The 26,316-nt window shown below is 35.9% G+C and overlaps 1 protein-coding gene across 1 annotated transcript in view; it reads left to right on the plus strand.

The window, feature by feature from the left end:
* The window catches only part of KPNA4 (karyopherin subunit alpha 4), a 65,048-nt gene that overhangs the window by 9,496 nt on the left and 29,236 nt on the right, over nucleotides 1–26,316 (plus strand). The window contains exons 2-6 of the mRNA XM_053657666.1: nucleotides 21,503–21,547; nucleotides 22,431–22,520; nucleotides 22,630–22,659; nucleotides 22,751–22,803; nucleotides 25,827–25,922. Of these exons, the coding sequence (XP_053513641.1) occupies nucleotides 21,503–21,547; nucleotides 22,431–22,520; nucleotides 22,630–22,659; nucleotides 22,751–22,803; nucleotides 25,827–25,922 (314 nt within the window). The remainder of the gene's footprint in view (nucleotides 1–21,502; nucleotides 21,548–22,430; nucleotides 22,521–22,629; nucleotides 22,660–22,750; nucleotides 22,804–25,826; nucleotides 25,923–26,316) is intronic.

Here is a 26,316-nt window from a genome sequence, read left to right on the forward strand (position 1 = left end):
TAACAAGGTTTGCCAAAAGAATGAGGAGTCCCTTAAACATCTTATATCTAAGTATTCACATTTTTTTCTTGTAATGTCTTGAATAATTTTTCCAACCCCTTTTGTTCCTATGCTTTAAAACAGTAACAGTATTATCTTTCAATGGTAAAAAAAAAAAAAACAAAACTTATTTAGGACCAAGGAACAAATAAAAAAATATCAATATCATTAGTCATTAGTGAAATTAGCTCAAAACCATAATGAGACACCACTTTACATCTACTGGGATAGCTGTCAGCAAAAAGACAAATAGAAGTGTTGGTGAGGATGTAGAAAAAGTGGAACCCCTTGGACGTGGCTGATGGGAATGTAAAATGGTGGAGCCACTTTGGAATGCAGTATGGCATAAACTCAAAAGGTTTAACAGTGAGGAATTCCACCCCTAGGTATAAACCCAAGAGGGTTGAAAACAAGTGTCTGCACAAAAACTTAAACATAAATGTTCATAGCAGCCTTATGCACTGTAGCCAAAACATGGAAACAACCCATATGTCCATTAACTGATGAATGAGTGGACAAAATGTGGTGCATCCATACAATGGAATATTATTCTGCCATAAAAAGGAAATGCTGCCCTGGCGGGTGTGGCTCAGTGGATTGAGCACCAGCCTGTGAATTGAAAGGTTGCCAGTTCAATTCCTGGTCAGGGCATATGCCTGGGTTGCAGGTTAGTTTTCCAGTGGGGGAGTGCAAGAGGCAACCAATTAATGTTTCTTTCACACATTGATGTTTCTCTCCCTCCCTTTCCCTCTCTCTAAAAAATAAATAAAATCTTATTATTAAAAAGTGGAAGTACTGCTACATGCAACAACATGGATGAGTCTTGAAAACATTGTGCTACATGAAAGAAACCAATCAAAAGATCACATGTTCTGTAATTCCATTTATATGAGATGTCCAGAGTGGGCAAATCCATAGAGAGAAAGTATGTTACTGGTTGTCAGTACCTAGGACAAAGGGAGATGGAAAATGACTGCTAATAGATATGGGGCCTTTTACAGTGAAGATTTAATATGCAGCTTTCTGAATGTACTAAAAAGCACAGACTGCACCCAAATGAGTGGGTTATATGGTGTGTGAATTATATCTCAGTGAAGTTGTATGTTTTAAAAAGAACACGAAGATTAATTAAGAGAAATCAGTAGAGACTCTGACAGCTTTCTAGTACCTAAGGGTTATGCGTGAACTCTTGGCAGCTTAGTTTAAATGACTTGTTTGTCTTTCCTTTATTGAATTTGTTCTTTACTGAATTGAATTCATTTGTTCAGCTTCTGTGTCCAAGGTTCTGTTGTAAGCAGTCAGGATAGAGCAATGAATAACATGGTTTAAATTCCTAGTTCACATTCTGGCAGGTCAAGGTTTCTCAAGATTCCTATTCTAAACTGACCCTGGGGGTGTATTCTGTAAACTAGTGTTGTAGTAGATCCCTTATCTTTCTGTCCTAAACTCAGGTTTACAATAAATATGTACCTCAAAATTGAAAGGAAAGGACACCCTAAATGTTTGGTGTTCAGTAACTTCTCTTAAGATTTATAGGATTGCATCTCATTAGCTGTATGTCATCAGGAAAACATAATGATAATTTTTTATTTCAGTTTCTGTAAAATTAAAATTCCACCATAATGAGTACTTGTTATGACGCTTTTAAGAATGCAGGGAACATCCTTATTCAGACTAGGTAAAATAAGGTAGGATATTAGAAAAATTAAGGAACCAGTTCTTGCATTATCTAAGATACTTCAAGTAGGAGTGTGTTAGTGATAGGAATTCATGTATCTTCTCTGTACTGCTCTGCCAGCCACTAACTCAGGTAGTGTTTTATTTTTCCAAATTCTCTTAGTCTTTATATTTGTGTTAAATTATTGAGAGACTCTTACTGAGTTAATAAGCTGAGTCCCTTGTGAAGCAGACATTTTTTACTGTTGGCCTTTTTTTTTTATTGGTTTCCTGCTTCACCCTCAACCACCACTCAGCTGTGGATTTCAGGGTTGGGGGACCTGTCATATGACAAGGAACATCACTGCCTGCTTCTGCAGCAGCTTCCCTGGAAAGAAAAGTTTGTCTTGCACAAGGTTGTAAATATTGTATTATTTAGTTACTGTCACTCCATTCTTTTCTGGTAACTTTTTACTCACTGTTAAAATCCGGGGCAAATCATTATTACCTTGATAAAATCTCATCTCCACCATGGTTGCCTAATTTCTGCTATTGCTCTTTTCTAATCATAAAATAGCCAGAATGTTTCTTTTATTTTTTAAATCCTCACCCGAGCATATGTTTGTAATTGATTTGAGAGAGAGACAGAGACAGGAACATCAAGTTAGAGAAAAACATTGACCTGTTGTCTCCCTTACAATCCCTGACCAGGGGTTGAACCGGCGACCCTTTGGTGCATGGGACCCAGCCAGGGCACAAATGGTTCTTTTTAAAAATAAGTTAAATCACACCTCTCTTCTCCTTCAGTAGCTTCCCACCACATTTACCTTTCCACCTCATTACTGAGACCTTCCAGGCCTTGCCAAATCTGGTTCCTGCCCACTTCTCCTACCTCTCTAAGTTTATTATCTCCTCTAGTTACTACACTCTCATTCATCTTATTTTGATTCATTTATTTCTAACATCAATAGCCCTCTCCTCTTCAGGCCCTTTACATATGCTGCTCTGACTGTCAGAATGCCGTCTCTTACCCCCTTTACCATCATTCCCTTTCTTTCAACTGTCTAGTTATTTCTCATCCTTTGGATCTTCAGTATCATTTCCTTAGGTTATCTCTAAACAAACTAATTGAAACCCCCCTGTTGTTAACTTAAGAACACTAATCATAATTTGTTAGTATATTTACTCAGTGTTATTTTCTTGCAACAGACTATAAGTTCTCTGAGAGTATAGATTTTGTCTGTTTCGTACACCACTCTTAATTCTTATCACAGAATCTGGCATATAAGTGGCACTTAAATACTTAAGGTTGAGTTAAATGAAACTTTTAAAAAATATATACCAAATCAAATTTTCTTAGTCAGTTTTTTCCTCTTGAAATGATAATGGTATAATAATCGTGGAATTTTTTGAAAAATGGAAAATAAAATAATTCTTCATAATCTTGCTGCTATTGATCTTTTGGAGTGTTTTCCTTGTACATTTTTTCTAATATACAGGATTTGGCACAAATCATGCCCTTTTTTTATTACAAAATCTTTCACTACAAAATTATAAGCATGTAATTCTGTAACCTAACACTATCACACTCAAGGATACCATATGACATTTTAGGCGAGGTGTTCAAATTAAAACTATAAATTATTACATCCATATTATTACTTTAGCAACCACATGCAAGCAGGTGTCACTTCTGTGGGACCCTGTATTTGAACTTAATTTGGGTTCTTGTGAGAATAGCTCATAGTTGCATACAGCAAAGTTTCTCAACTTTGGCACTGTTGACATTTTGAGCCAGGTAATTCTTTGTTTGGGGACTTGACTGTACATTGTAAGATATTTAGCAGCATCCCTACCTCTGCCGCACTAGGTGCCAGTAGCACTTCCCCTCCCCCCAGGTGTATAATTGCCAGATGTCCTCTGAATGGCAGACTCTCCCCAGGTGAGAACCACTGCAGTGCAGTATTTCAGTAAACTTCCTAGAACACCATTGCTGCTGTCACTTTTCAACTCAGAAACCTTGGGTGGATTTCTGTTATCTGTAAGAGTCAATAAGCTAGATATTTCAGGTTCTTAGTTCTGGTTAGCAGATTTTTGAGTGTTTGCTAATGAAGGGGCATACACTAAAGTACAGGCATACCTCACAGATACTGGAAGTTTGGTTCCGGATCACCACAATAAGGCAAAAATCACAAAGTGAGTCACATGAATTTTTTGGTTTCCCAGTGCATATAAAAGTTATGTTTATGCTATACTGTCTGTGCAATTTATTAAGTGTCCGGTGGCATTATGTCTTTTTAAAAAACTGTGCATATTTTAATTAAAGAAATACTTTATTGCTAAAAAATACTAAGTAACCATTATCTGAGCCTTCAGCAAGTTGAACTCTTTTTGCTGGTTGGAGAGTCTCGTCTTTATGTTGATGAAAATGCAGTATCTGCAAAGTGCAGTAGAATGAAGTATGCCTATGTCTGACCAGATTAATTCTTACCTTTTTAGTTTATAATTCCCTCATCTGTATAACTTCATATCAGACTCTTTCCCACTTCAGGCAGTTGAACCCACCTCACCTTTACCATTCAGTTCTGCTTCTCTCTCTTTGCTTTTATTGGGTCCCTAATTGGAAAAACTTTCTTGTCTTTCCTTCACCTTACCATTGATTTCTATTTCCAGGTTGAACTTAAGTGTCCAGGCTTCAGTTAAGTTTTTCTTCATCATACCAATTCATATTGATTATTCGTTTTCTTGAACTCTTGGTTATTTTAATATTCATGATTCAGTGTTTTCTCATGTAAGATATTTTTATTTGTTATATGTTTTATAGAGAAAAGAGTATTGCAAAATGATGTGTATGACTTAATATACCAACAGATCAGTTAACCTGGATGAAATGGGAAAATTCCTGGGAACACGTAGCCCACCAAGACTGAATCATAAAGAAATAGAACATTTGAATAGGCCAATAACTAGTAAGGATATTGAATCAGTAATCAAAAATTTGCCAACAAAGAAGAGCCCAGGAGCAGGTGCCTTCACTGGTAAATGCTACCAAACTTTTAAGGAAAATTAATACTAATCCCCTTAAACTTTCCAAAAAACTAAAGAAAAACACTTCCAAACTCATTCTATGAGGCCAGCATTACTCTTGATACTAAAACCAAGCAAAAACACTTCATAAGAAAACTGAAGACCAATATCCCTGATGAGTAGCATTGCAAAAGTTCTCAACAAAATAATAGCAGATGAATTCAACAGTATATTGAAAGGATTATATACCATGAACAAGTAAGGTTTATTCCTGGAATTCAGGGACAGTTCAATATATGAAATTAGTCAGTGTACTATACCATAAATGAACAGAATGAAGGGTAAAATCACAGATTTCAATTGTTACACAGAGAGCATTTGATAAAATTCACTCTTTCATGATAAAAACCCTCAACAAACTCAGAAGAAAACTACCTCAACATAAATACAGACCAAATATGAAAAAGACCAGCAGACATCATACTCAATAGTGAAAGACTGAAAGCTTTTCATGTAAGATCAGGAGCAAGACAAGAATGCCTACTTTCACCCGGTCTGTTCAACAAGTCCTAGCCAGAGCAATTAGGCAAGAAAAAGAAATAAAAAGCATTTAAGTTGGAAAGGAATAGTAAAATTATCTGTTTGCAGATGACATGATCTTACATGTAGAAAACTGTAAAGATCCCCCCCCACACACACACACACAAATTAGACATAATAAATGATTCAGCAAAGTTACAGGACATAAAATCACCATACATTAGCCCTGGCCTGGTGGTTCAGTTGATTGGAGTGCCATCCTATAGTCAGGGCATATACCTAGATTGTAGGATCAGTCTCCCATTCATGTGCATACAGGAGGCAATCTGTCATTGTTTCTCTCACTTTGATGTTTCTCTCTTTAAAACTAATAAACATATCCTTGAGTAAGGATTTTAAAAAATCAGCATATGCTAACAAGGTATACAACCTGAAGAGGAAATTGAGAAACAAATCCATTTACAGTAACATTAATGGAAGTAAAATACTTAGGAATAAATCTAATTAATGAAGTGAAAGACTTTTACACAGAAAACTGCAAAACATTGCTGAAAGAAAGAAGACAAATAAATGGGAAAATGTCCTGTGTTAATGGATTGGAAGACTTATTGCTAAATGTCAGTGCTAACCAAAATGATCTACAGAATTACTGTAATCCCCATCAAATTCCCAATATTATTTGTAGAAATAGGAAAACTTATACTAAAATTTATATGGCATCTCAGGGGACCCTGAATAATCAAAACGATCTTGGAAAAAAGAAGAGAAAGTTGGAGGTCTTACACTTCCCAATTTTAAAACTTACTACAAATCTACTGTAATCAAAATGGTGTGATATTGGCCTAAAGTAAGACATAGATCAATGGACTAGAATAGGGAGCCCAGAAATAAGCCTTTATGTATGTATGGTCAAATTATTTTTGACAAGGATGGCAAGATCATTCACTCACTCATTCATTCATTGGGAAAAGAATAGTGTTTCCATTAAAGGGGTACTTGGAAAATCTGATACCCACAAGCAAAAAAAAATGAAGTTGGAACCTTACCTAACACCATGTATTAATACAGTAATTAAATCTAAGTAGACCAAGGACCTAAATGTAAGACCTAAAACAGTTAAACTCCTAGAAGAAAACATGGGGCAAAAGCTTAATGATACTGGATTTGGTAGTGATTTCTTGCATATGACACCAAAGGAGTAGGTAACAAAAGATTTATTGTACATCAAATTTCAAAACTTCTGTGCATCAAAGGATCTAGTTAACATAATTGAAAAGTCATCCAATGGAATGGGAGAAAATATTTGCAAATCTGCTGTGTAGTTAATATCTAGAATTATAAAGGACTCCTGCAACTCAGCAACAAACAAACAACCCTATTTTAAAATGGGCAAAGGATTTGAATAAACATTTCTCCAGAAAAAAAATATACAAATAGCCAACAAGCATATGAAGAGATCCTCAACATCAAGAATCATTAAGGAAATGCAGATAAAAATCACAATGAGACACTATCTCTCGTACCCATTAGCATAAAAACTAAAAAAAAAAAAGAATAAGTAGTGAACATGTGGAAATATTGGTACACTTGTATACTCTTAGAATATAAAATGGTGCAATCCCTATGGAAAACAGTATGGTGGTTTCTTAAAAAAATAAAAATAAAACATGATCCAGCAATTCCACTTGATTATATACCCAAAAGAATTGAAAGGGACTCAAAGAGGTGTTTGTGCGCTTGCGTTCATAGCAGCATTATTTACAATAGGCAAAAGCTGGAAGCAACCCACATGTTCTTTGATGGGTGAATGGATAAAATGTGGTGTATACACAAAACGGAATGTTCAAACTTGAGGAAGGGAACTGCAGCACATGTCACAACATGGATGAACTTTGAGGGCATTGCGCTAAGCCACAAAAAGAGTAGACTCCAGTATGATTCTAATCTCATTGGGTACCTGGAATAGTGGAATTCATAGAAACAAAATAGCTTGATGATTGCTGGGGCAAGTAGGGAGTTCTTCAATGAGTATAGTGTTTCAGTTTATTTGAGATGAAAAGTTTTATAGATTGAATGCACAGCATTGTGAATGTACTTAGCACTACTGAACTGCACACTTAAAAATGGTTAATATTCTCCCTGGCTGGCGTAGCTCAGTGGATTGAGCATGGGCTGTGAACCAAAGGGTCGCAGGTTTGATTCCCAGTCAGGGCACATGCCTGGGTTGCAGGCCAAGCTCCCAGTGGAGGCCACTCAAGAGGCAACCATACATTGATGTTTTTTTCTCTTTCTCTTCCTCCCTCCCTCCCCTTCTCTATAAATAAATAAATCTTTTTTTAAAAAGGGTTAAGATGGTAAACTTTACAATTTGTTTTTTTTCTACCTAAAAATATTTTTAACTTTTAGAAAAGGATTTAAGATAGTAAATTTTATGTTACCATAATTTAAGAGAAAAGGAAAAAATTGACAACATTATACACATACTGGAGAGAATTTAGAGCAATAAAAATTCTCATTTACTGTGGGTGGGAATACAGAATGGTACAGCCACTGTAGAATGCAGTATGACAGTTTCTTACAAAGCCGAACATACTTTTACCACAAATCTGTTATACTCTGGTATTTATGCAAATGAAATGAAATTTTAGGTCTCACTTCCGGCCAACATGGAGGCATGGGTAGACACATTGCTTTCTCCCACAACCAAAAGAAGGACAGCAACTATTTAAAAACAAACATCCAGAACTGGCAGGAAATTGAGCTGTGTGGAAGTCCGACAACCAAAGAGTTAAAGAAGAAACATTCATCCAGACTGGTAGGAGGGTGGACAGGAATCATGGCAAGGCAGGAGCTGGCAGACCTAGTGGGACAGCAGATTGCAGGCTGGGCGGTCCCACATTCCTGTGCAGATAAACTGGGAGGAACAACTAGGGAGCAAGACAGACCACACAACCCTGGGTTCCAGTGCGAGAAATAAAGTCTCAAAACCTCTGACAGAAAACTTCTGTCGTGGTTGAGGTGGCAGTGGGAGAAACTTCCAGCTTCACAGGAGAGTTTGTGGAAGAGACCCACAGGGTCCTAGAATGTACACAAGCCCACGCACCCACCCAGGAATCAGTACCAGAAGGGTCCAATTTGATTGTGGGTATCTGGGGAAGTGTTTGGAAACTGGCAGGGCTCAGAACAAGCTGCACTGTTCCCTCTTGGACCCCTCCCCCATATGCAGCTTCACAACCCAGAGACCTGGGTTGAACTGCCATGGTGAACATCAAAGGCTCTGCCCCTTACAACGTAACAGGCCTGCCGAGACAAAAAAAAAAAGTGGCCCAAATGAAAGAACAGTTTAAAGCTCCAGAAAAAATACAACTAAGAAATGAAGAGATAGCTATCTATCAGATATGCAGAGTTCAAAACGCTGGTTATCAGGTTGCTCCAGGAACTCACTGGGTACTTCACCAGCATAAAAATAGACCCAGGCAGCAATGAAGGTTGCATTTTGTGAAATAAAGAAAAATCTACAGGCAACCAACAGTGGTGGAAAGGAAACGGACTCAAATCAGTGGTTCAGAGCAGAAGGAAGAAAGTGACATTGAACCAGAAAAGAATGAAGAAACAAGAATTCAAAAAAATAAGTAGAGGCTTAGGAACCTCCAGGACATCTTTAAACGTTCCCACATATGAATCATAGGGGTACCAGAAGGAGAAGAGGAAGACCCCCAAAATTGAAAACTTACTTGAACAAATAATGAAGTAGAACTTCCCCAGTCTGGCAAAGGAAATAGACTTCCAGGAAGTCCAGAAAGCTCAGAGAGTCCCAAAGATGTTGGACCCAAGGAAGAACATACCAAGGCACATCAGAATTGTATTAGCCAAGATTAAAATGAAAGAATTCTAGAAGTAGCAAGAGATAAGGGGACAGTCACCTACAAAGGAGTGCCCATCAGACTGTCAGCTGATTTCTCAAAAGAAACCTTGCAGGCAAGAGGGGGCTAGAAAGAAGTATTCCAAGTCACGAAAGGCAAGGACCTACATCCAAGATTACTCTGTACAGCAAAGCTATCATTTAGAATGGAAGAGCAGATAAAGTGCTTCCCAGATAAAGTCAAGTTAAAGGAGTTCATCATCACTCAGCCCTGATAATGAAATGTTACAGGGTCTTATCTAAGAAAAAGAAGATCAAAACTATGAAGAGTAAAATGACAACAAACTCACAGCTATTAACAAACACACCTTAAAAGAAAACAAACTAAGGAAACAACTAAAACAGGAACAGAATCACAGAAATGGAGATCACAGGGTGGGTCATCAGTGGCGGAGTGGGAGGGGTGAAAAGGTATGGAGAATTAAGTAGCATAAATGGTAGGTAGAAAATAGGGGGAGGATAAAAACAGTATAGGAAATGTAGAAGCCAAAGTTCTTATTTGTACAGCCCATGGACAAGAACTAAAGGGGAGAAATGTTGTTGGAAGGGGGCATGCAGGGCAGAGGAGTGTAAAGGGGGGGATGGGACAACTGTAATAGCATAATCAATAAAATACATTTAAAAAAATTTTAGGTCTTTAGGTATGAGCAGCTTTATAATTGCCAAAACTCAGTTGCTTGGAAGGAACTGAGATGCTCTTCAGTAGTTTAATAGATAAATAAACTTTGGTTCATTCAGACAATGGAATATTATTCAGCCCAAGAAGAAATGAGCTATCAAGCCATGAAAAGACACAGGAGAACCCTAATATACATCATTAAGTGAAAGAAGTCATTCAGAAAGGCTACTTTATTAATTCAACTGTGTAACATTCTGGAAAGGGCAAAATTATACACAGTAAAAGATCAGTGGTTCCCAAGGGTTATAGGCAGAGTACAGAAGATTTTTAGGACAGTGAATCTAATCTGTATGATGTTATAATGGGACATACATTTGTCAAAACCTGTAGAAAGTACCCAAATATAAACTGTGGACTTAAAGAGCGAAATGACATGTCAGTGTAAGCTCATCAATTGTAACAAATGTACCACCCTAGTTTAGGATTTGATAGTGCTAGAAAGAGAGAGTATACATGGAAACTCTACTTCTGGTCAGTTTAGCTGTGAACTTTAAAAACTGCTTAAAAAATAAAGATTATTTTTAAAGGATGTATATAGCATGATATTCATGTAAAAATCTTAAATATATAAAACCATTGTAAATGTGTTATATACAGTGAAAACACCCATAAGAATTAAAGTTTTTTAAATGATTGCTTCTGGGGAGAATATAGAGGGGGAAGGCTGAATTTAGATTGAGATTTTTAACAGTTATCTGTTAATTAACCTTCAAGTCATCATTGTCTCCTCTCTTTCATGGCCCTGTTCTGTCCACTGGCAAGTTTCATAGGTTCCATCTTCAAGTCTCACTAAGAGTAAATGTCAGTATCTGTACAGTGGTCATTCATTTTCTACTCCTCTTTGTTCACTGCATGTCAGCCAATCTAGACTCCTCATCTTCCCTTTTCTCTCTTCCACCTTGAATAGTTTCTGCCAAATATCCACATGATTTATTTGCTTATCTTCGTACGGGTGATCTTAAAATACTTTCCTGGACATTTTTTCCCCAATATTAGTCACCATCTAGCGTGCTATATATTTTAGTTTTATCTGTTGTCCCTATCCCAGTAAGATGTAGGTTGATGAAGACAAGGATTTTTATCATTTTGTTCCCTGATGTATTCTTAGCACTGAGAACAGTCTGTGGCGCATAGTAGGTGGTCATTAAATGTTTGTTGTGTGAAAGATGGCTTTCCATGAATGTAGATGTACACCTGTTTAGTGTATAAGACAGCTAGAGTCAGGCTTTTTAAAAACTCAGTAATTTGCCTTTCAATTAAGAATTTATTTTTTAATTGATTTTGCAGAGACAGAAAAAAGAAGAGGGAGAGACATTGTTTTTGGTTCCATTTATTTATGCATTCATTGACTCCTTCCTGTATTTGCCGTGAAGGGGATTAAACCTGCAACCTTGGTGAATCCGGGCAACGCTCTAACCAGCTGAAGCTACTGGCCAGGGCCTAATGAAAACTTTGTATTATCAAGGTTGAAGTCTTTGAATATAAGTTCACAAAGAAAAATAATATTTTCTAAATAAATAAAAAGGAAAAGTAGCTCATTTGAAGAGATATGTAGCAGAAGTAGACCTAGGATCAAAAGGTGGTGTAGTGAAAAATAAAAAACAATGGACTTGGGGCCAGGTTAATCTGAGCCTTGCTAGTGGGGAAGTCACTGGGCCTCAGTTCCTTTCTCTATAAAATGAGATAATTTAAATGATTTATATTCTATTTAGAAATCTTATAATGCTATTTGTATAGGTTTTTCTGTAACAAAACCATAAATTTGAATTGATTATGTTTATATAAGACAGAAGGGAAATGTTCATTAATCTCTTACTTTTCATACTTCATTTTAATCTATTATTCTTTCACAAGTGGAACAAAATAATTATTTTTATTATCTGAGAATGGACCAAAAATAAGGGAAATCAGATTTCTACAGCAGTGGTGTAAAGCTTGGGTTCTGTTGACTTCCTTAATTGGCTTCACTTCATTTTGTTTCATATTCTCCATAATTTTTCCCAATGTCTTGCCCATGTGTTGAATTTTCTTTGCCCTACCATTGAGTCAGTTTGTGAAATTTTATTTCTTTTGTAAAGTACTCAAAACACTTGAAATAATCATTCTTGCCAGCACTCTATCAGTCCCTTATAATCCATTCATTCTAAAAGGGAAATACCTTTCCCTTTGCTCATATAAAACTTAAATATGTACTTGTTTAATGTAACAGATTTCTCTCTGTGTCATCCTTAATCACTTTCTGTAAGTGATTCTGAAAGTGTACCTTGGCAGCCTTTCACATCTCTGAGGTTATATATGTGTCTCACCCACCTTTGGTCATTTCTTAACCATTTTTCTTTCCCAATCAGACATCTCCACACCAGCAACACATGCAAACATGCAACACCCCCACACACACAAAGTTCATTTGTTATACTTCAAGGAAAATAAAAGTGCAGAATGTGACAACCCTGAACAACTGTTCCAGAGCCACAAAATAAAATAACTCTTCATTGTTTACAGTTTTGAGTTATGGCTTTTTTCAGGATTCTTAGCATAGAAATTATAGCTATGTACAACTTGTACAAATGGCAGTTTTTTTTGACATTGTTTTCTGAAATTGATTAAATTGAAATAATTTTTGAGACAAAAAAAATCTTAGAGATCTTTTGAATGCCCTTACTTTACAGATGAGGAATTAATGCTCATAAACATGGTAACTTGCCTAAGATTCTGTTAATTATGGGTAGAACTGGGACTGGAAGCCATATACTAGTAGAGTAGTATAGTCACATAGTAGCAAGTAACTCATCTTAGGAGGAGATAAGTGTATGTATACATGCATTTTCTCCTACCTATTCCCCTCTCTGCATAAATACCATTCTTCTTGTATAAGAGAGGTAAATAGAAAAATGCTGGAAATTCAACTTCTTTTGTGTTTGTTTTACACTTTCTTAAATTTACCAAATAGATATGTGTAACTTCTTAAAATTTTTTGTTGATTATGCTATTATACTTCTCCCTACCTTTCCCCATTTGCCTGCCTCCAACCAGCATACCCCACTCTCTCAGGCAATCCTCACAACCATTGTTCATGTCCCTGGGTCACGCTTATAAGTGCTTTCACTACTCCATTTCTTACACTGTATTTTACATCCCCATGGCTATTCTGGACCTCTAAGTCCCCTTACCTCTTTACCCATTCCCCTACACCCCTATCCCATCTGGCAGCCATCAAAACACTCTGTGTTTCCATGAGTCTCTGTTACTCTTGTTTGCTTAGTTTGTTTTTTAGATCATTTGTTGATAGGTCTGTATTATCATTTAATTGTTCACAATTTTGACCTTCTTTTTGTTAAGTAAGTCTCTTTAACATTTCATATAATAATGGTTTGGTGATGATGGATTCCTTTAGCTTTTTCTTATCTGGGAAGCTCTTTATCTGTCCTTCAATTTTAAATGATATCTCTGCTAGGTAGAGCAGTCTTAGCTGTAGGTACTGTTTTTCATGACTTTGGATATTTCTTGTCAATCTCTTGTAGCTTGCAAAGTTTCTTTTGAGAAATCAGCTGATAGTCTTACAGGAACTCCCCTGTAGGTAACTAACTTCTTTTCTCTTGCTGCTTTTAAGATCCTGTCTTTATCTTTAACCTTTGGCATTTTAATTATGAAGTGCCTTGAAGTGGGCCTCTTTACATCCATCTTGTTTGGGACTCTGTGCTTTCTGGACTTGCATGTCTACTTCCTTCATCAAATTAGGGGAGTTTTCTTTCATTATTTTTTAAAATAGCTTTCCAGTTTCTTGCTCTTTCTCTTCTCCTCTGACACCCCTATGATGTGAATGTTGGAACATTTGAAGTTGTCCCAGAGGCTGCTTTCACGGTCCTCAGTTTTGGGATTGTTTTTCTCTTTTTTTTTTAATATATATTTTATTTTATTTATTTTTAAAGAGAGGGGAAGGGAAGGAGAAAGAGTGGGAGAGAAACATCAATGTGTGGTTGCCTCTCATGTGTCCCCTACTGGGGACCTGGCCTGCAACCCAGGCATGTGCCCTGACTGGGAATCGAACCAGCGACCCTTTGCTTCGCAGGACTCGAGTTTTTTGTGATTTTAAAGTTATATTCATGTAATTAAGTTTCAGTGCTTATAATTTAGTTATGGATTATTTACAATATGGTATCAGGACTAGAATTATTTCTTAAAACTGCTCCAATAGGCTTGCCAAGGTTAAACCAAGCCTCCTGTTCTGAACTTACTTTCAAACTCCTCTTGTACTCAATCATCATTAGTCTTTTTACTTCTCAGAGATAAGAACTTGATTCTGCTTCTGTAGACTTTTACTCACCAGTACTAGTGCTGATTAGAACTTTTCTCTATTACTACTACTAACAAATACTATTTTTGAGAAAAAATCCACAGTTTGATTAAACATTTAAGATTTCTGTTTTATTGTCCTAAATGTCAAGTTGAGATTTATTTGCTAACCATAATACAATTTGACCACATATGTACTATTTGGCAAAGGCATGAGTAAGCAGTATGGTGGGTTGCTGCTGGACAGATCAAGTGGAGATGAAAAGAGGGAGAAATAGGAAAGGAATGGAAAAACAGACATCTGTAGTTACATATTTTTAGTATTTTGTTTACCATATTTATGGGTAAACATGGTACCCATGTACCTATAAATATGGTACAACCATTTGTACTTACCAAGTTTGTTTGGATATGATGACCATTTGGGTTGAAAATAACCAGTAACTCAACCTTTCTCTGAAAATGTTCAGGTTACCTTTTCATGACATTGATTTGGCTCCTTGCCTTTCCATTCTTGGCTCCTGACATTCTTCAGCAGATCCTGCATGTGCCGTCTTGTATAGTTTTCTCTTTTTGTATTTGCTCTATTTTCTACCTGGAACCCCTGTCTCTAAATGAATTTCCATTCAGTCTTAAAGATTCAGCTCATATTTCATCTCTATCACTCAGTTTTTTACTATCAAGAGCAGTGGACCTTTAGTAACATGTTACATTTATTAAGTCAGTAAAATCAAGTATCATGTTCAGCACTCAGTGTTTTATAAATGATAGGTATTACTACTATTTTATACTGTTTCTGTGTCATAAGAGTACTTCCTTAAGGCCATAGATATGCCATGTCTGGTCCGTCTTTGTACATATTAGTGCTTGGCAAATAGGCAGTCAATAAATATCTGACTGACTGAATATTTTCCAGCAGGTTTTAAATGGTATAGTAATAATCCATGTTGAGGGAGGAGGGGTATGTATGTGTATTTATAACTTTTAAGAAATGCTTTATTGAGATACAATTCACCTTGTATAAAACTCACCTATTTTAAGTGTACAATTCAGTGATTTTCAGTAAATTTTCAGAGTTGTACAAACATTGCCACAGGCTAGTTTTGGAACATACCTTATCACCCCACAAAAGATCTTGTACCAGATTAATTTTTTTAATTTTTATTTTTCTTTTTGTGGTGTTACCTAAATAATATATTGTATACCTCATAAGAGTAAAAAAAGTATTTAATCTGTAGAACATATTAGCACAGTGATGGACACAGTAATTATTTCTTAAATTTCAAAACTGAATTTTTTTAGATAAAAATGGCATTCTGCATTCTGTAAGATTTTTTAAAATTTTTTGACAGTGTCATGTCTGCTTTTGTCTGAGTTACAAGTTTATATTGTATTACAAGCAAAGAAGTATAGAAATCCTTGGCCATCTGTCTGGACTCTCTCTCCCCTTTTACTCAGTGCTTTTACCTTAGTCTTCCTCCCCGCTTAAGCCTTTGTCCTATACATAGCTCTTTGGCCTATAAATAAGCCCTTGGCCAGTTTGGCATAGCTTTTTGGAATTCTGATTGACAGCTTACTGTATCAGTGTAGGTCATGTGAATTCACAACTTTTATATTCACATGTGATATATAAAACCCTTGTTATTTAAGATTAGGGAAGACTTAGAAAAAGCAGCGTTATATACCTCTTGCATAGGACCCTGTAGAAATTTTTTTAAAAAAAGAAGTCTTTGATTGAGATGGAGTTATGAGTTGAAAATGTCTGAATATGTGATACCACTTTAAAGGCATTTGTTTTTTACAAGAAAAAAAATGGGTAAAAATGCTGCTAAGCTAGTGCATAGGATGGCTTTCTGCAATGCCATTCAGTCTTCTCTTTACCTTGCAGGTAATAGCTTTTTCTCAAGAGAATAAAACTCTTGCTTTTTTGCTCTCTAATAAAGAGATCGTCAATTCTCCTACTTTGCAAGTTAAGTTTCTATGAGTAATTATGTCATAACTGCAGTATTAAGTTGGTTTGATAAACCCTTTATTAATAGTTCCAAGTTATCAGAAACTCCATATTTAATAAATAAGATGTACTGTAATGGGAAAATTTTGGTGTATATAAAATATATTTAACAGTACTTGTTTTGGATTTGTTTAATAGGTTACTTTAGTATGAAGTTAAAGCCCATATAATACCATAATCCTGCTTCTTTGGATGGAGTAGTTACTAATAAAAACTTTAATTCTCAGACTAAAAATATCTCTGTCCCTTAGAAGTCTACCTTTTTTTGAACAATCTTTTAAGTAGTGTATTTTACCAATTTTATTTTCTGTGTGAGATGTAGTTTTTTTGTTACTGTTGTTTAATATCGTGATACAATGCAAACCTCTTTGGGTATAGCTTTTGCTTTAGTATTAACGCTAAAAATTTGCTTTAAAATTTGCTTGGACTCTTATTTGACTGGAAGACTTCTCGGAGACAATATGGCTTAGTAGTTAATTGGCTTGTGTGAGACTAAATTCTAATCCTGGCTATCCTACTTTCCTACCTATGTGACCTTGGCCAAGTAACTTAACTTCTCTAAATCTGTTTCCTTATTTGTAAAAAAAAAATAATATATATACACATGTATATATTTTACAAATAAGAATATATATATTCTTACCTATTAAGATTATAATCATCGAACTATAATGAATGTTGAAATCTTCTTGTAATATTTGTTTGATTATTTTTATACACTTTGCAGCCTATTTATCAGTATATTTTCTTTTTTAAAAATGTTTTATTGATTATGCCATTACAGTGGTCCCATTTCCCCCCTTCATTCCTTTCCCCCTGCACACCCCTTCCCCCCCATTTCCCCCTTGAGTTCATGTCCATGTGTCAACAAGTTCTTTAGATTCTATATTTCCCATACTATTCTTGCCCTCCCCCCTTTCTATTTTTTACCTACAGTCTATGCTACTTATTCTCTGTACCTTCTCCCTCCTTCTCCTCCCACTCCCCTGTTGCTAACCCTTCATGTGATCTCCATTTCTATGGTTCTGCTCCTGATCTAGCTGTTGGCTTTAAGTATCATTGTTAATAACTCTGAGTTTGCTGCCTTTCACTGTTCATATTTTTTAACTTCTTTTTTTTTTTTTTGATAAGTTCCCTTAACATTTCATATAATAATGTCTTGGTGATGATGAACTCCTTGAACTTTACCTTATCTGAGAAGCACTTTATCTGCCCTTCCATTCTAAATGAAAGCTTGGCTGGATAGAGCAATCCTGGATGTAGGTCTTTGGATTTCATGACTTGGAATAGTTCTTTCCAGCCCCTTCTTGCCTGTAAGGTCTCTTTTGAGAAATCAGCTGACAGTCTGATGGGCACTCCTTTGTAGGTGGCTGTCCCCTTATCTCTTGCTGCTTCTAGGGTTCTCTCCTTCCTTCATTTTAATCTTAGCTAATGTAATTATGATGTGTTCCTTCTTGGGTGCAACTTCTTTGGGACTCTCTGAGCTTCCTGGACTTTCTGGCAGTCTATTTCCTTTGCCAGATTGGGGGAGTTCTTTATTATTTGTTCAAATAAGTTTTCCACTTGTTGCTCTTCCTCTTCTGGTACCTCTATAATTCGGATGTTGGAATGTTTAAAGATGTCATAGAGGTTCCTAAGCATCTCCTTTTTTTTTTTTGAATTCTTGTTTCTTCATTCTTTTCTGTTTGGTCATTTTTTTTTCTTCTTTCTGGTCCACTCCCTTGATTTGAGTCCCATTTTCCTTCATTTCACTCAGTGTAGCCTTCATTTTTATCTAATTTTCGACCAAAATCAACCAGTTCTGTGAGCATCCTGATAACCAGTGTTTTGAACTGTGCATCTGATAGGTTGGCTATCTCTTGGTGGCTTAGAAGTATTGGCTCTGGGGCTTTGAGCTAATCTTCTTCTTGACCCATAGTATTTTGGTCTGTTTGCGCCTGTTATGTATGAGGTGCGGAGCCTTAGGTGTTCACCAGGGTGGGGCAACCCAGGTCACTGGGTTGTGACACTGTATGTGGGGGCGGGGTCAGAGAGGGGCAGTGGCATTCTTTCTGCTCTCTCTTGGATCTCAGTCTCCTCTACCACTTCCTGCAAGCAAATTGGGCCCTTCTGGTGCTGGTTCCGGGTAGGTGGGCGGGCTTGTGCACCCTCTAGGACACTGTGGGTCTCTCCAGCAAACTCTGTGAACCTGGGAGCCCCTCCCAGCACCTTGACCCCCAAAAGTTTTTTCAATTGGTGCTTTTAGGCTTTAATTCCTGTGGCTAGGGCCCTGGTTTGCATCGTCTGTCTCACTGCTTGCTCCTTTGCCTGGTTTATCTGAGTGTGAATATGTGACCAAGGTCAGCCAGCCACCTTGTCCCCTCACTAGGTCTGCCCATTGCCACCCCACGCCTGGGATCTGCCAACCACCGCCTGCGCGCCTGGGTCGATCTGGCCACTTTTTCCTACTGCCACCCTTCTCCACCAGCTGCCTACTCTGCCCCTCTTATTGGTCTGGATGAATGGTTCGTTGTTGTCAGACTCTGGTATAGTTCAATTTTTTTCTCTGTTTTGGTTGCGTTCTTTGTTGTTTATAAACTTGGTTGTGCGAGGAGATACAGTGTTTCCACCTATGCCTCCATCTTGGTCGGAAGTCTTTTTAAAAGTCCAGTATTTTTTTTAATGAGTCTTGGTATTTTTTAAATTCCTCCTATACCAGAACATCACTTAATGATAGAATGAGTTGGTTGGGTCAAAAATTGAAGTGAAGGTGTCTATACATATAAAATGAAACAGTACTTCTTGAGAAGGAATAACTGAATCCAAGGAGTGTGGCTCTGTAGTTCATCCTTTTAGGAGTTGCTGTATGGTAAGGCTTGCTTAAAACCTTTCACTCAGTTGGTTAAGAGCATTGTTCCTATATGCCAAGGTTGTGGGTTCCATCCCTGGTCAGGGAACATACAAGAACCAACCAATGACTACATAAATATATGGAATAACACATCGATGTCTGTTTCTTTCTTTCTCTCTCAATTTAAAATAATTTTTAAAAATTATAGGCCTATGGCATGGCTAACCCTCCATGACTTGCTCAGCTAGGAATTTATAATCCAATCACCTAGGAAGTTACTTTCTATAGAACCCCCTTTTTCCTCCACAGTAGTAAATGAGGTGGGAAGATTTGAGTGGGCTTAAGCCATTGTAATGAATAGTGTTTTGCTTCGAAGTAGAGAGCCACGGGATGGTTTTGAACAGGAGTGTAATGTGATATGACTGACTTTAGAAGGGGGTTCTTTACTGAGTCCTTCCTACTGTGGAATCTATGTGTACAATTCAGGCATGCCTGGGAAGTTAGAAAAAATTACATCATCATTTTCACTAACTTCTAACTGAAATAGTATTCCCTTTTGTTGATGACCAACATTTAAACTTATAGAGAATTTTATAAGTTTAGTTGAGCCAAACTGATGACAGTTGCCAGGAAGCAAGATCTCAGATGCTCAGGAGAGGGGCAGTTTTGCAGTTTCTCTTTTGTATTGGCAGTTAAGGGAATGCAAGGAAGATTACAGGAAGGTGGAAGAAAGCAAGGCAGTTATTGGATTACAAGATAATTAAGGTTATGTGCTCTTTTGAGGGTGGTCATGCCTCTTCTGAAAAGAGGCATTTGAAAGGTGTGTTTAGCATAGATGCACAGAAACAATTTTTGCTTAAAACAGAGATAAACCTATTACTAAAAAAGTCACATGCGGGTAAAGTTACATCAGGTGTAATGACCCACTAGGACCTGCCCAGTTTTGAATTTATGATGAGATCATCCTGAGAAGGTATCCATTGATCTCACCAGGCTCCCAAAGGAGTCTCCTCCTGCTTACAAAAACCAAAATTCCCTGTGAGGGTTCCTTTGGTTGCTATAATAAGAATGGACCAGAAAGGAGGATGGAAAGAAAGAGTGGAGAGAGGAAGTTGAACCAATAGTATTTGCTATCAAATTTAAGGTGTGAGAGAAAAAAGAAGAATCAAAGACGGCTCCCTGATATTTGGTCTATGCAACTGGAAGGATGGAGTTACCATTTGCTAAAATTTTCTGTGAAATTATTAAAAGATCTGTACTATTAGATATATCATAAAAATTTTAAACGGTAACATAAGGCTTATAAAACTATAAAAGTTACAAAGAATAAAGAACCTGTAATCTGCCCTAGCTGGTGTGGCTCAGTAGATTGAGCACTGGCCTGCAGACCGAAAGGTTGTTGGTTTGCTTCCCAGTTGGAGCAACATGCCTCAGTTGTGGGCCAGTTTCCTGGTTGGGGGTGTGTGAGAGGTGATCGATGTTTCTGTCGCACATTGATGTTTCTCTTGCTTTCTCCTTCCATTCTTTTCTAAAAATACCTTTTTAAAAAAGAACCCATATAAACTGTATGGATTCTTTCATACAGTTTATGAAAGAACTCATTCCACATATAAACTGTATGAGATGAAATAAAATATGTATATTTGTTAAAGAGCAGAAGTTTGGTTTTGAACATAAATTGAGGTACTTTTTAGACACCTAAGGGAAACTTGGTGACTTACTCTTTCCACTTACTATGACTTGGAATGTGCAGTCATTAGAAAGACTGAGGTGAACCATACATGGAAAGAGTTTGAAGTTGTATTGTTTCTGAACATTCAGATGTTTTATAGTGAACATATATCCATGTGTTAGGTGACTCTAAAGTGAGAAGACCTTGTTTAAAAATATGAGAATGGTTACAGTACACAATTGAACAATTATGTGTTCATTAGGAAGAATGAGGTTTGCTCTGTATATACCACCATGGAAAAACTCTAAAAATCTACAGATGAAGTGAAAGAGAGGGGAAGAATAGAATACATAGATAAGTGTGTCAGAATCAATGTGAATCTAACAGTGTTTACATTTAGAAAGAGAGACTGGATAGGCAAGAGGGCTCCCCACCTTTTTTTCTAAAGCAGTGAATTTACTCACCTTGTACATATATTACTTTGTAACATGTCACATTTCATACAAGGGGGAGTGCGATCATGGATTCTCTTATTCTTTGTGTCTTTGTTTTATAAATCTTATGTTACAGTTCTTTTAATTTTGTGGTATATCTGGTATTATGGGTATGTTGATAACTTCAAAGACATTTTCAGTATTTGAGAATATGAGTGTGAAATGAAGATAGCAAATTTTCTATATAATACAATCTTTATTATGAGTCAAATATTACACTTACAGATATGACTAGAAGAAAAGATAAGGAGATGTAGTTCAAAATGTTAATAGTGGTCTTCTCTGGGTCATGGAATTTGAGGTGATGTTTTAAAAATATTTTTCTGTAATTTCTTGTAGACTATGAGAAGACAACGAAATGAGGTTGTAGTTGAATTAAGGAAGGTAAGTCTGATTAATAATGGATACTTCTAAGCAGCATTCTAAAAATATAGCATGTATAGAAGATATTGAACGTATGTAACTCTCAAGTGCTTAATATTTCTTTTTCTTTGAAAAACTGGAAGATTTTAACTAAATTTCACAAGCTTTTGAAATTGGCAAAATACAACTTAACCATTATCAAAAAACAGAGAAACAAGTTACCAGGTGGTTTTATACTTCTGTAATGTGTAATGATATGTAAATTGCAAGTCATAAGAATAGTTATGCTAAATAGTTCTATTTATAGTAGTATTACTATAAACTACTGCTTGAAAAGAACCTGTTACTTATAAATATCATCAACTTTTCAAGTATTAAAGTAGTTGAGAATATATTTTTGAATTTGTCCTAAAGATTTTCAGTGAAATTCAAGTGGCCCTTTATTTTTATAAGGCAGTGTTGCTTTTTGTCTGGATTTTTAAATACCCAACCTTTGCTTTGACTTTTTTTCAGGTGATAAAGAGAAGCTCTCAGATGATGTATAAAATGACTTAGTACTTTTAAATAAATATGGATGTTTGATTCTGGCTTAAACTGTACAGTCTTTTTTAATCAAATTTTCTGGTTTTTAGTTTGTTTTTATATCTCTTCTCAGCCTTTTGGCTAAGATCAAGTATAGTTTGTTTTTATCTAGTTCACAGTTTATTCAAAATGTAGTATTTGGCACTCAAATTAGTGTTGTTTAAGTGTTTAATTAATAATTTGGTTTAATTTTCTACATTTGCATTTATTTTAAGGCACTTTATATTTCAATTTATAGACACAGGATAGCCTAAATACTTTGTATGGAAAGTATTTAGTTTCATTTAGTTAAAGTTCCTTTTTTTCTTTTTCTTTTTTTAAGAATAAAAGGGATGAACATCTCTTAAAGAGAAGGAACGTACCACATGAAGATATCTGTGAAGACTCTGATATAGACGGTGATTATAGAGTGGTACGTTACTGTTATTTTGGTGACTTAAAACTACCGATGAAAAGTTTACGTGAATATGGAATTTTAAGGTGACTTTTTAACTTAGTTTTCTCTTTAACTTTTTTTCCAGCAAAATACCTCTCTAGAAGCTATTGTTCAAGTAAGTTCAGTTATTTTTTTCCTCTCTTCATTATATTTCTTGGACTTCACTGATGATTGTGTATCTATATCAAAACTTTTATTTTTTACAGAATGCTTCAAGTGATAACCAAGGAATTCAGTTAAGTGCAGTTCAAGCTGCTAGGTAAGTTAAATTTTGAGGATTTATTTAACTTTCATAGTTTATATAGGAGTTCTGTTTTAGGGTTTCACTATATTCTAGTCTTGACATTCATTAAACTTTGATGGCAAACAATATAGAATAGTCAGAAACCAACTGAATTTATTTAAGTTATCCTCTGATTTAGAGTATTAAAATTGGCAGCAGTGTTCTAAACTCACAAATACATTGAAGCACAGATGCTAGGGAAAAGTTGATTTGACAGGTTATTGGTATAGACTAATTGGAAAACGTTATTTTAAAAGTTTTACCTTTTACTGATTAATAGGTTTATTTTAATAAAAGCTTAGATTGTTCAGATCCTGCCCATGTAGCTAATTCTCACAGTCTTCATATTGATCAAATAATAAATTGAGTTAAAAACTTAATATAGGCAAGTAGACATTAACATTTAGGACTACAAACATTCCCAACTCTCTTTTAAGGTAGGAATACTACCTTATTCCTTAATGTTTTGTATATTTCTGTTGTACAGCCTATGCTGTCATATTTTATTTTATTTTTTAATAAGGAGAGACTTTTTAAAACATTTTTTAAAGATTGATTGATTGATTTATAGACAGAGGGGAAGAAATATTAGTGTGTGGTTGCCTTTCACATACCCTCAAACTGGGGGACCTGGCCCACAACCCAGGCATGTGCTCTGACTGGGAATCAAACTGGCCACCCTTTGGTTTACAGGCCAGTGCTCAGTCGACTGAGCCACACCAGTCAGGACTGCTCTTATATTTTAAGGGAAGAACCATAAAAACTTATTACTGAGACCTTTGTGTTAAAAGATAGTTTGGGGATGACATGGTTGTATCATATACAATATAGTGGTTGCTTTGTATATTTATATATATAAGAATAACATCTGTGTTGTGATTTGCAATAAGGAAAGGCTTAAGCAAAAAGTTGATCCTACTTAGAGAACTTCAAACTTGAAATTATGGAATTAGAGTATTTAGCCCACTGCAGGTAATAGAACTTCTTAGACAGGACTCTGTTTTGTAAAAAGAAAATCACAAAAATTTTCACATCTCAAAATGGCAAATTAATGTGTATAGGAAGAATGATTAAGAAACTGATACATTTTGCTTACCGTTGTCAGAACTGATTATTTTATAGTTTTGGAGCAATTCTTCTCAATATGAGTTCTGCCAGATAATTAAATCCCTAAGGCAGGGGTTCTCAATCTCCATAGGAGATCCTGAGACAATTTCAGGGGATGTACAGTATCAACCCTATTTTCACAATAATTCTAAGACCTCATTTGCCCTTTCTCATTGTGTTAATATTTACACTGATGTTGCAGAAGCAACATCAGTGGGTAAAACTGCTGGCAACTTAGCACAGATCAACTGTGGCACAAAACTGATTTTACAGATATCTGGTGGATACTGCTTGTAGTATTATGCACTCAAATAAAAAGTTTCTTTTTGAGAATGTCTTTAATAAAGTAGTACAACATTTTTTTTCAAGATTTTATTTATTTATTTTTAGAGAGAAGGAAAGGGAGGGAAGAAAGAGGGGGAGTGAAACATCAGTGTGTGGTTGCCTCTGCTGGGGCAACCTACTGGGGTTGCCCCCTACTGGGGACATGGCCTGCAATCCAGGCGTGTGCCCTGACTGAATCAAACCCACAATGCTTTGGTTCACAGGCCCGAGCTCAGTCCACTGATCTACACCAGCTAGAGCTTTAAAGAAAAAAAATTTTTTTAAGATTAAATCTTATATCTCAATTAAGAAAGACTGGATTATTTCTTACTTTATGCTTAGAATTGTACCATGTGTTACAGAAAATACTGTGAAAACACATGTGGCATAATTCTTGCCCTATAAGCAGTTTAGAGCCTGATTGGCAAAGCAGACCTATGTAAAAATAGTGATACTTAACATATTCTATGTAAATATTCTTTTAATAGTTCAGATAATTTAGAATTCAGGCAGGTTACTATGAAAACATAGAATTTGAAGTAGGCTTTGAGTATGTAGAATTTGAATAGACAGAACAGAGGGCATCCCAAGCACAAAGAACAGGATGTGCAGAGCCTGAAAGTGCAGTTGAAGTGGTGGGACAGGGAACTGACCTTTTGTTGACTTACAGAGAATAATATTAGGTAAATGAAGCCAACTTTTGGAGTGGTTTAAAACTAGGTATAGGAGTTTGCATTTATAAGGTAGTAAGTAAGTACCATAGGCATCATTTGGTTTATATAGAAATATGATCTCATTAAGTTTTCTTGATTATTGAACTACTGTATTAGTGCACAGGATTTAAATGGGTGATTTGGGTTAGGACACACTGAAGGCTTAGTCTACCAAATGTAAGTAGGCACCAAGTTTTGTTGTTTTACCCTCTATAAGTGCACTGAGAGCAAGGAGTGTCTGCCTTGTTCACCTTAGTATCTCCAATATCTGTTTGGATATTTTTCTATGTATTGCTATTCTTTAGAGGATGTTGTTGAGCTTGTGTGACTTTGATTTGGTGTGTACTATAGGATGAAATACTGGACACTAGTATCAACTATACACTTGTATCAGCAGCCTACCTGCTTTTGTCCTTTTATCTATTGCTATTGTGACCTGGGATGGATAATTTGGGGTGTTTTGGTGACCTCTTAATTCCTTTGTTAGCAAGGTAAATGACATGATGAAGGAGTCTGGCCACTTTTTTTCTCTGATCTCAAAATTAAGTATAAAGGTAACACAAAAAACAGTTGCTTTTTTATGTCATGTTTGGGACTTTATTGAGGGAATAATATTACTATACTAATAAAAAAGCAATAAAGTGGTTAGGTCTACCATATTTTCCCAATTATTAATTTATGAATTAATCCTTTAATAGAGAATGGTTGTATTATATAAATTTAAAAAGTAGCTTTTCAGAGAGAGTATTTGTGCCAAATAATCAGGCTTATAATCTCTGTATCAAATATGAATTTGAATTTAATTATATAATTAATGTGACTAAGTTTCACAGGGGATGTGTCTATCTCTTATAGGAAGCTTTTGTCCAGTGATCGAAATCCACCAATTGATGACTTAATAAAATCTGGAATATTGCCTATTTTAGTCCATTGTCTTGAAAGAGATGACAAGTAAGTGCATTATTTTAACAAATAATTTAAGATGTATGTTTTGCGGAAGATAAGATTTTCTAGTAATTAGTTTGATCTTTAAATTTTAAAAAAAAGTCCTGCTAAATGGAGTGGAAAAGCCAAAGTAGGGAACAATGCAAGATGTGTCGATACCAGGAGATGAAAGTGAAAGCCAAAGAGAAGCTTCAGAATGACACATGTAATTTTTAATCTTTGAAACCCGGCAAGAAATAGTTTGGCCAGATAGGTACTTGAGAAAACTGTTAGGGTGGTAATGTGCAGGTATCTTATTAAAGAGTTCTTACTAAAAATAAGGATACCTGAGCAGGTTGTATGCCTTTTATACTGAAGAGAAATTTTAAATAGTCATTGGAAACTTAACAGAAGTTCTGGA

The sequence above is a fragment of the Artibeus jamaicensis genome, unplaced genomic scaffold, assembly GCF_021234435.1.
Source record: "Artibeus jamaicensis isolate MK-2021 breed Jamaican fruit bat unplaced genomic scaffold, CSHL_Jam_final scaffold_474, whole genome shotgun sequence".
Classification (NCBI taxonomy): domain Eukaryota; kingdom Metazoa; phylum Chordata; class Mammalia; order Chiroptera; family Phyllostomidae; genus Artibeus; species Artibeus jamaicensis.